Source organism: Miniopterus schreibersii, assembly GCF_964146895.1.
Source record: "Miniopterus schreibersii genome assembly, chromosome: 17".
NCBI lineage: Eukaryota > Metazoa > Chordata > Mammalia > Chiroptera > Miniopteridae > Miniopterus > Miniopterus schreibersii.
In genome coordinates, this window is record NC_138117.1 from 7277326 (window position 1) to 7288762 (window position 11437).

The following is an 11437-nucleotide window of genomic DNA, read 5'->3' on the forward strand; positions in this document are numbered from 1 at the left end:
AACCTGCCTAAGTCGGGGTTTCAGGCAGTTGGCTTCAAGCAACATCAGGTAGTTGGCTACAAGACTGTCAAGCACTCAGAAATAAGACATCTGGAGGCTTGGACACAAGAACAGAGGTGTAGTTGCTGGGCAGTGGTGACCAAGGACAGGGCCCTGAGCATTGAGAGATGGGTACTCAAGAGCAGGACCCTGGCTACTGGAGAACTGATGTCCCAGGATAGCCAGGACACCAGCTCTTAAAGAAAGGGTAGGACTCAGCCCTGGCCGGTGTGGCTCAACTGGTTGGAGCTTTGTCCTGTCCCTTACACTGAGGGGCTGCAGGTTCAATTCCTGGTCAGGGCACATACCCAGGTTGTGTGTTCTATCCCTGGTCGGGTTGCATACAGGAGGCAACTGATTAATGTTTCTCTTTCACATAAGTGTTTTTTTCTTTCTCTCTCCCTTTCCCTCTCTCTCTCAAATCAATAAAAGTTGAGGATTAAAAAGAAAGGGCAGGACTCAGAGACTTGGGGCTCAAAGGGTCAAGGGCAAAGACTAAACGGAGGATGACTTTGTAAGGGGAACCATGGGAAAGCTCTTTATCATCTATATATGAAGACACCAGGAGCCAGAATGAATCCCAGAGCGTAAGGGGCAAGGCTAAGGGTCAAGTCAAGGCTAGAGCCCTAGAAGAACGCAGAGAACGCTGCCAGGCAGCTCCTTCCATCGCCCACACTGAGATCTTCCCGGCCTTGGCCGGTCCCCAGGGCACACGCACAAGTCAAGAACATCAAAGCTTAGCCCCGTGGACCCCAAAGAGCTGTGAGCGCCCGGGGGACCCGTCCGCCCTCGAGGCGCACGAAATCTCAACACTGGTACGGTTCGGAGGGCGGCCCCGGAGCTCCGAGGAGGGCCCCTGGGGGCCATGCCTGCGTGCGGTTCACGCGGCAACCCCACGACTATGACACGCTCGGGGGGCGGTGAGGTCACAGGACACAAGCTTTAAAGTGAGCGAAGCATGCGTGCCTCCTTTATTTTTAAAAGAAACTTCTGAGAAGAGCTTAGAACAATTTTTTCCCCCCCGAGTGCCATTTCCCACAGGTGCTCAGAGAACACTAGGTGTGACTGTAATGGCTGCACTGAGTTGTCTTTTGGACAGCGTCAGAAGGGACATCAAGAAGGTGGACAGGGAGCTGCGGCAGCTGCGATGCATCGACGAGCTGAGCTCGCGGTGCCTGTGCGACCTGTACATGCACCCCTACTGCTGCTGCGACCTGCACCCCTACCCCTACTGCCTGTGCTACACCAAGCGCGCCCGCTCCTGCGGCCTGTGCGACCTCTACCCCTGCTGCCTGTGCGACGTCAAGCTCTACTGCCTGCGGCCGTCCCTCAGGAGCCTGGAGAGGAAAGCCATCCGGGCCATAGAAGACGAAAAGAGAGAGCTTGCCAAGTAAGGGGCTTTTTATTTTTTATTATTATTATTATTTTTTAAAAAATATATCTTTATTGATTTCAGAGAGAGGAAGGGAGAGGGAGAGAGAGAAACATCCGTGATGAGAGAGTCACGGATCGGCCGCCTCCTGCAGGCCCCCGGCTGGGGATCGAGCCCGCACGCCGGGCCTGCGCCCTGACCGGGGATCCAACCCCGATCGCCCGGATCCTAGGTCGCCCTGACCGGGGATCCAGCCCCGATCGCCCGGATCCTAGGTCGCCCTGACCGGGGATCCAGCCCCGATCGCCCGGATCCTAGGTCGCCCTGACCGGGGATCCAGCCCCGATCGCCCGGATCCTAGGTCGCCCTGACCGGGGATCCAGCCCCGATCGCCCGGATCCTAGGTCGCCCTGACCGGGGATCCAGCCCCGATCGCCCGGATCCTAGGTCGCCCTGACTGGGGATCCAGCCCCGATCGCCTGGATCCCAGGTCGCTGCTCAACGGCTGAGCCACACCCGGCCGGGCGAAGGGAACTTTTTAAGATTCTTATAGTTGGTACGTTAGCCTCGTACGCTGGAATAAGGGAGGCGCGGAAACGTGACAATCGGCGCTTGAACGAAGATGAAGAGGGTTCGAGACAGTGGCTCCGGTGGCTTAGCAAAGATTTAAGAAGAGTAAAGGGGTCTGTGACGGGAATGATGAGAGTCTCAAAAGACAGCGTAATGATGGCAGTTGGCAGGGCTGTTGCTGGCTGGCAGCAGGGGTGCCGCCATGATAAATAATAGGGCTGGAGCGAGGGGCAGAAGCAGGGGGTGCCATTAAAAAGCTATTGGAAGCAGCGAACTGCACATTTTTCTGGTTATGAATAAAGTGATTTGAGTCTATTTGGACTCACAGAAATGACTCCAGGAGAAGTAATAATAATTGATCAAGTCCTTCCTGTTTGCCAGAGGCTGTAAGAGCAGGGGGGCAAACGGAGCAATAGAGGCACTTTCCGGGTTTTGTAGGAATAAGGGGGGGACCTTCCTCCCACCCCCGACTTCAGACAAAGACTTGAAAGTCATCTGGAGTTGGATCTATTATCTTGGCCTCTCCCTGCAACTCCAGTAAAGGTGGTGCTAAGAAACCACAGAACTAAGGGTCTCAGCGTTCAGAACAGAGTGGAAGGTTTTAATTGAGGAGGGTGATTTGAAAAGTCATTTTAAAAAATTCTGTTTGATTACATTTTCTTTTCTGGCCTGGAGAAAGCTTTCCTTTTCTTACTTTCCACAAATGCCACTTAGTCTGTTACTATTGATGAAAAGAATGTCTGGAAGCACAGTCCCCGGTGGAATGAATTCTGGTCCACCCATACGCTGGAATGACAATGTGGCTGTGAATAGGACTGATGAAGCATTTTATGTATTGATGTAGTAAGTAAAAAAAGCAAGGTACAGGAAAACTAGTTTACATGCTGTTTTTCAAAGATATGAACAAATAGATGCCAGATATGTTTGTTGAACTATATTTGATGTATGACATTGTGTAAATTTAAGGTATACGACATGTTAACTTGATACTTTTATATATTGTAATATGACTGCCGTTGTAGTAATGATTAACACATCTATCACATTACATAATTATCATTTCTTTTTAGTGATTGGCATAATTAAGTTCTAGTCCCTTAGCAAGTGTGATGATTATAATACAATATTATTGTCTATATTAACTATACTGTGTTAATATTAGATCTCTAGAACTTACTTACTACTCATTTGTATCTTTAAACAGCATTGTCCTATCCTGGTGATAAATTAATCGATTAGATAGATAGATAGGGAGACAGAGAGTGACAGAGAGGGAGTGAGACCCTTGACAACAGTGACAGTGATGTTTCACTGGAAAGGGTAACAAGGCAATTATTGTTCATGTCATCAGTCACCAAAGGTCAGGAACAAACCTCTCTTAGTAGTGTAGGATGGGGCTGTTGCCTATAAACTAACTCACCTACACTCAATGTGAACCACTTTTTATTTTTACTCCTTAGAGAATCATGTTACAAAAATTATTCACACTGAATCAGGGATGCTTTTGTAACATAGTCTAAATGAAGGGTGAGCAGATCTGTGCCCACTCTCCCTCTCCCTTTGAGTGCTGGGTGGCCTTTGATCCAAGTCCCTTCAGCCTTTGTCTCCTGGCTGTCCCTACCTTCCAGACTCTCCAGGGGAGAATGCCTCTGTTCTTTATCACCGGAGCACCCCCGCCTCCTCCAGGAGGCCCTAATTCTTGGTGTGCAGTAGACGCAACTTCAGGTTTAATTCCCAGCCGAGTGGTTTATACTTGAGGTAATGCTTTCTATGGTTTGTGACACTTGCCCTGACAATGTCTGGATTTTTGCTAATTTTTTCTGGGCCTGCGGCAGTACATGAATCTGGTGATGTCTTTACATTAATTCCCAGCTCTCTCAACTTGATAGATCCATTTTAGAAGTGACCTCAGACTTGCCCTCTGATGTCTCCTCTCAGCCACTTGCCTTCCAGAACATTCATCCCACCTTGTGAAACCCTCCTATGCTCTACTTCTGACAGCTTGACATTTCGCCATCCTAAATATTCAATTTTCCTGACTATGGATGAAAATGTCAAACCTTTAGCCCAATCCCAGAGGACTCTCTCTGTTAATATTTTTTCTTTCAGTGGAATGCCTCCTCTTCTCTCAGCTAACTCCCAATCCATGACTAAATAGATCCAGAAAGGTCCCATTGACGCCACTTTTAAAAACAATTTGGGGTGTGAGACGTTGCCTGAGGCTTTTTGAGTTTAGAAATCATATCTATGACCTCTCACTCCTTTCGAGAATGCCAGCTGTTTGCTTAGGGATACATGTCCTTCCAGATGCCAGGCTTTGTTGGCCAGAAGGTTCTTTGCCAACCCAGAAAGTAAGATTCCGGGGCCTGTAGTTGCCACGGCCCCGTGGAACTGTGTTGCTGGGTGGGAGCGAGTCTGCTGTTTCCAGGGGCTCCTTTAATAGCTGATAGGAAGAGTTTGCCGACAGCTGAATCCCCCCAAGAGTTTCTTGAGCATCCCTGAGTGTGTGTGTATGTGACTGACGTGTGTGCCTGCGCGTCTGTGCGCACGTGGGTGCTGTAGTTTTTCAGCTGGGCGTAGAAGGCCCCCTCCGTGCCCGCTTCGCTGGGCAGCTGCCTGGGGAGCGGGCTGGCAGCACCTCCCTTAGCAGGGACCCAGGGGAGTACTTCTGTTTCTTTAGCTCCTTAGGCGCGGTCTTTTCCCCACCAAACGAACCTTCGCCCAGCAGGCGCACGCTCGTTCCCCGACTCTGCCTCCCTCTCCCCGAGGCAGGAGGACTGAAGAAGCTGGATGTGGCTTCCTCTGCAAGAAGCGGTGCCACCAGCCCACCTGGCCACACTCCCTGGGCGCTCGGTCCCCGGCGCTGACCTGGGAGAGACGAGGCACAGCCAGCTGCCATCGGCCCTGCCCGTAGGGGTTTGTTGGGTGGGGGTGAAGCCCCCTCGAGGCTCGGGCCCCCTGCAGCTGGCTTTAGGGAGGGAGGAACCTCCACTTGCAGCCACCCCCGGGGGCAGCGGCCCCCACCCGGCAGCCTCTGCTCACTCCTGGAAACCGGCCCTGAGGCTGCGCTTCCCTCCACTCACCACTGTGGTTGGCCTGCATCTCAGCAAAAAATTCCCTTGAAGATCCCCGCACAAGGGGCACCCCATCTTCTGGAAACCTCAAGGATCTGCCTTCTCGTTTCTTTCCTGGGTTGCCCCTTTGCACTCTGAGAATGAGGTTTCCACTGACTCACTCTTGTGGCTGATGACGCTCGACCCTCCGGTGACTTCTTTGCGGGTTTAGCCCAGTCCTAAGCCCTCGGGGAAGTTTTTTCGTCCCGTTCCCCCCCCCCCATTCCCTGACTCAGAATCATGGCCCAGTTAGGGGAGAACCCTGGAGGCTCTGTGGCTGGTGGCAGGCTGGCTGTCCCACTGAGAGCAGAGCTCTTCTCCTTCCCTCTGTGGAAGTCAGTCGGGCCTCTCGGTCCCCTCTCATCACAGTCTCTTCACACACACAGGTCTCAGAGCCGAGTCACCCAGGGTGGCAGGGGTATGAGCTGGGGCCCGTCTAGGCCAAGTGCACGTCTGCTACTTGGTTTGACCTTGTTTAATGATACAGGACTTGGGCTTAGTCACTTACAGCCTCGGGTTTTGGGAAAGCCTGCGTGAGGCGGAGCCTGGTACAGCCTGATAGCCTTTCCCTCTACTGAGTGAAAACTGTGTCCCTCCGACTTCCGCTTCGTTTCATCCTTGTACCAGCTTGGCCACCTTATAGACAACGAGAGTCTTCGCAGCTGTGCCCTCGATCACCAGGGCTGGGAGGCCGGGGACCTGAGGCCAGGCTTGCCTGGTCTGGCCAGTGGTTCTCCAGGAGGGGTCTGGGGACCAGCAGCACTTGTTAGAAATGCAAATTCTCGGCTCCTCTGGCAGACCCCTGGGTCAGAAGCTGCGGGGTGGGACCCCACCACCTGTCTCAACAAGCTCTCTTGGGGACTCAGATGCACCTGCAGTGTGCTGCTCTGCTCCTGCGGGCGACACTGTCCTTCAGTATCACCCAGAACCTGGAGAAGAGAGACAAGGCAGGAAAAGAAGGGAAATCGTGCTGGAAAAGAGGAACCTAGTTTAACAGGCCTTGGAAGGGTCTACGTAGGAGAAAGAGCCGAGTCCTTCAAGGACCACTCGCGAAAGGCCTGCTTCCCCTGGCTCTGGGGTAGGGACAGGCCTTTGTGACATCTTCATCGCTTTAATCATCACCTGGCTGGACGTCACTTCTATCTTTGTGAAGACACCTGGCTGTATAGCTCATCGCTGCAGCGGGCGATGTGTCACATGGAGGAGCTGGGTCGCACATTCAGGCACAAGTCAGCTTCAGGAGGGAGAACAGGTGGCAGACACAGGCACCGGCTGTCCCCTCCCTTTGCCCCAGCTTCCCATGAGGCTTCTGCACCAAACCAAAGGGGCTGCTCTCCCCATGTTTATTGTGGCCAAGCTCCACCCTCGTGATAATACCGGAGGCAATCCCCGTAGAGCCGCGGAAAATCCCAGGTGGGATGACAGGTCCATCGCCAGACAGGAGGCAAGTTGCAAGTTGCAAGTTGCGAGTTGAGTCTGATGAATAAGATGCGGCTCTGGCACGTCTCCTAACCCCACACATCCTCTCCGATAGCCCCTGACCTAGAAGCAAATGGAAGAAGAAACCTGACCTTGCCAAGACTCTTAGGCAATTTCCTGAAGATCCACATTGGAGAGAGACTTGTGCAGCTGCTGCAGGGGCAAAGGGGACCAGAGTGAAGAGGGGGAATCTAAGCAATACAATACATGAAATTGAACCCCAGCATGCAGGTCGCTAAGAGGAGGAGATGGATCTGGGAGTCGGCTGTGGCTTGTAGATCTGGCTCCCAGATCCACCTCCTGCAGAGGGCCTGGGGCTTAGGTGAAATCAGTCGCGGCAGTAGCCAGGTCCAGCAACCCCGCTTGGGGCCCCTGGTCATTCTCTGTGAGGCCCAGCCCTGCCTTCATGGTGGGCTTTGATGTTTATCATCTCCAACTGGAAGGTCTGAGCTGAACAGAAGAGCTTGACGCTCAGCCCACACACCCCAAGGGAGATTCTTGAGAGATCTGGGGGCACTTGGTCCGCTCTGTGCTCCTCTTGGCTTTGGCTGTTGGGGCCTCACCCCTGTGCTCCATCCACAGCGGGCCTGGTGCGCCTTTGTGTGCTCTCATCTGCCATCCAGGGAGACAGAGTGCTTTTTCCCCTGTTCTCACAGGGATGCATACAGATTTTCAGGAAAGCCCAGTTCTCTTCCTTTCTTCTTAGTATGGCCTGTGGGTACCCTGGCACACCCACGGCATGAAAGACGTCTGGGCCCCATCCCTCCCCCAGGGGTGGAAATGGAGCCGAATGACTGTCACAGTCCTCTGGGTGCCTTGCATACATTTTCTCTTGGCCTCAGCACCTTCTAGGACAGCATTCTATTTGACCACTTTGGAATTAGCCACTAAGAGCCCTGGTTTGTAACTGTCAGCACAAGGGCTCACGTTGTTAAATCAATCGTGTTAGGGCTACCAAGTAAAAATACAGATTCAAAGCAATATGTATAGAGTGATTTCATAAACACACACACAAAACTCTCTATATGTGTATGCAGAAATATACACACATACACACACAGAATAAAGTCGAACCCCAAAACGTTAAATGTTATTTAGGATTATGGGTATTTTTTGAAATATACCATCTTTTTGCTTATCTGTATTTTCTGATTTTTCTTCAATGAACTTGTATAACTTATGCAAGTGTATAAACAAAATTCAGCATAAAAAGTAAGAATTAAAAATGTATCCCAAACCAATAACCTAATCAATGAGTCCAGGCTCCTCAAACTGGAAGAGGTTCTAGAAATCACACTCCAAAGCCTTCCTTTGGACACAGAGAGATGCAAGATTTGCCAGGAGTATCTCTCAGAACACAGATTTTTTTTTTCTTATGTTAAGGAATAAAAGGACCATTTAAGAGCATTAAGTTGTGTTTAGAAGGATCTGGCAGTTAGAAAGTGGACCCCGAGGCAGGCCAGAGCACACAGGACTCACACCAGGCTGCAGTGACTGACAGCTCAGTCTGACTGAGGGTTGAAATCATAACCTTGCCATTAACAGGCCTGAATTTGAATCCAGACTCTGCCATTCGCCACCTGTACCTTCTCATCTGTAAAACAGTGATAATTACATCTGCATCCAAGGGTTATTGTGGAGATTAGACGAAACAATGTCTTTACCAGCTTAGCCCTTTCCCTGGTACATTGTGTGTATGGGGGGGGGGGGGGGACAAAACCCAGCATCTTAATCAAGTGCCAAGCATAATGTGCAGTACTTTTTACTCATTAACTTAAGCCTCACAACAACCCTAGAAGTAGGCCCCAAATTTGTAGATGAGGAAACTGAGGCAAAGAGATTCAGTAACTTGTCCACATGGCAGAAACGAGATTTGAACCTAGTCTTTTAAGCATTTCACTTTACTACCTCTTGATGTATCACAAGTAATCTATCAGTGTGAGCTGTTGTTGTTGTTTTATTATTAAGGATTTATACACAGGACTGCTGAGCAGCGACAAGGCAGCTCTAGGGGCCACAAACAGTGGTATTTACCAATCAGCTTGGTGGAGGGGGGGAGAAAAACCTTGATGTGTAGTGTTTACCAATTCCCATGGTGTAAATATTCTCACCATGATATATTTCAGGCTATCAACATGAAGTCACTGGATGAGCAGGTGGGAAGGGACGTGCATAGTCAACCCTTGCAAGCTGGTAGGACCCACCACACATCCCTCCAAGCTGATTTCTCTGCTGGGGCCAGCCAGCCAGAGTCTGGAGCAGCCTCAAACAGGAGGAGACGGAGCCAGGCCCTAGCGTCCTGCCTTGTCATTTGCTGATGGAGTGTTCAGACTGAGTCTGTGTGATGGCCCAGTGGTGGCACCAGTTCTGTGGACAAGCAGGGCTGAATTCTAAGGCTAACAGCCATCATTAATGCAAATTTTAAATGGTATCTTATTAGTTGGATCCCCTTTAAAAACATAATAGTAGTAATGACAATGATCATGGTAATAATTAACCAGGGTTTATAATGTGCCAAGCACAATTTTAAGCAAATACATCATTTCATCGAACCCTCCAATATTATGATGTAGGTACTGTTATAATTTTCGTTTTACAGATGAGGAAACTGAGGCACAGAGAGGTTAAGGAGCCTGCCAACTGGCCTTAACTAATCAGAGGAGGAGCTGGGATTTAAATACAAGAGAAAGATCTGGAAAGCCACACACCTATATGTTGTTAATAGAGGTTTACCCGGGGGAGGCCTGTCATTTTTTGCTTTATACGCTTCTGTAAAGTTTGATTTTCACAATGACTAGCGTTTACTTTGGCTCTTAAAAAAAAATAGAGATCAAAATATTGCTTCTCAAGCTGTGCCTGAGACCTGAGGCCTGAGCTTCTTGTCCCGCCCTTTCCACTTTCTAAATTTCAGACTGAGAAGAACAACAAACAGGATTCTGGCCTCCTCTTGCTGTAGCAGTAACATCTTAGGATCGGTGAACGTGTGCGGCTTCGAGCCCGATCAAGTAAAAGTTCGGGTCAAGGACGGAAAGGTGTGCGTGTCGGCCGAGCGGGAGAACAGGTATGACTGCCTCGGGTCCAAGAAGTACAGCTACATGAACATCTGCAAGGAGTTCAGCCTGCCCCCCTGTGTGGACGAGAAGGACGTGACCTACTCCTACGGGCTCGGCAGCTGCGTCAAGATCGAGTCTCCCTGCTACCCCTGCGCTTCCCCCTGCAACCCCTGCAGCCCCTGCAACCCCTGCAGCCCCTGCAGCCCCTGCAACCCCTGCAACCCCTGCAACCCCTGTGACCCTTGCAACCCCTGCTATCCCTGCGGCAGCCGGTTTTCCTGTAGGAAGATGATTTTGTAAAGTGTAGGAAGCCATGATTTAGCTTTTAAGTAGTTACTCCAGCCAGGCAGCTCTTCCAGTGTTTCTCTCCCCTTTCCTAGGCCCGTTACTCCCGTATGTAGGAAACTGAATACATAACTGCAACCCACTGGCGGTGTGTGCACGTGTTTTGGTTCAACCCGCTGTAGGAGCCCTGCCTGGGTAGAGGGCGTTGGAGGAATTAATGGGTGGGAACGGAAGACAGGGAGACCTGCCCTCCTGGGTCCTTTACGCCCAACGGCTGCCAAATTCCAGGAAAAGATATCCTTTGGGTGGGCATCCCCAGACACTGTTTTTCCAAATGGTTCCATGAAATGACCACGCGCAGAAACCAAACTGTCAAAGCAGAAACAGACTAGGGTTAAAGGCAAGTGCCGTTTCCAAGCTGCTGCACTAGGGAGCACGGCAGAGAAAGTGACTCCCCGAGCAGACCGTGGTCGGGATTTTCCTGGGCAACGATCCGAGTACAGAAGTATTGGGGGAGCACGTTGACTGACCGAGGGTGGGGTGGCCATACAGCTAGCTTGTCATTTCTCAACTTGCCCATGATTTGGGGGAATGGCCAACTCTGGTTCAGAGTGCTCTGCAACCTCCTTGGGATTTATTTCAACTCTCTGCTTTTCTCAATTCCCGAAACTCCTTTTTAGGCACAGAAGTTCACTTCAAAGTCCTTGAGTGGAAAGTCCAGCTTTCACAAAATGATAGAATAGTTCACCTGAACTTGGATCCTCATGGACAAGGCCCATGAGCCACTTTTTTAAAGCTAAATTTCTTTTTAAAATATATTTTTTATTGATTTCAGAGAGAGGAAAGGAGAGGGAGAGAGAAAGAAACATCAATGATGAGAGAGTCATTGATCGGCTGCGTCCTGCACGCCCCCGACTGGGGATCGAGCCTGCAACCGGGGCATGTGCCCTGACCGGGAATCGAACCCCGATCGCCTGGATCCCAGGTCGACCCTCAGCTGCTGAGCCACACCCGGCTGGGCCCATGAGCCACTCTTGACCACCAAGACAGAAACAAGTATAGAGGAAGGAGAGCATGGGGGGTGAGGCTGGGGATCGGGGTGAGGACACCGGCTGGTTTCAGACCTGACTTACAGGGAACATAAAACCCTGACGTTTGCACAGTAGGTCTTTTCATTAGTTTCAGCCGCATGTGGGTTAAAGTCACGGTTTAGCCTTGGCTGCACAGGAAAATCACTTGGGGAGTTTAAAACTATGGGTGCCAAACCATAAAAGAAAAAAAGAAAAAAAAAAAAATGTTTAAAAAAAAAAAAACGCCGATGCCTGAGTCCCATCTCCAGAAATTCTGATGTAATAGATTTGAAGTGCACCCTGGGCATTAAGACTTTTAAAGGCCTCCCTGGGTCATTCCATCATCCCGCTGAAGCTGAGAAACTCCGCCCGGGATCTTACAGCTCTCCTAGCCTTTTTTCTTTAAAAGCTCCCTTCAAGTTCAAGGTTAAAGAATATTGATGGTGATGGCAGACA

At 50.5% G+C, this 11437-nt stretch overlaps 1 protein-coding gene across 1 annotated transcript; it reads left to right on the plus strand.

The window, feature by feature from the left end:
- Positions 1-1109: 1109 nt before the first annotated feature.
- On the plus strand, positions 1110-9926 carry ODF1 (outer dense fiber of sperm tails 1; the record flags this gene model as incomplete). Its single annotated transcript, XM_081116858.1, has 2 exons — positions 1110-1429; positions 9485-9926. 2 exons carry the CDS (start codon positions 1110-1112, stop codon positions 9924-9926), a joined length of 762 nt encoding a protein of 253 aa, XP_080972984.1.
- Between the last annotated feature and the right edge of the window lie 1511 nt (positions 9927-11437).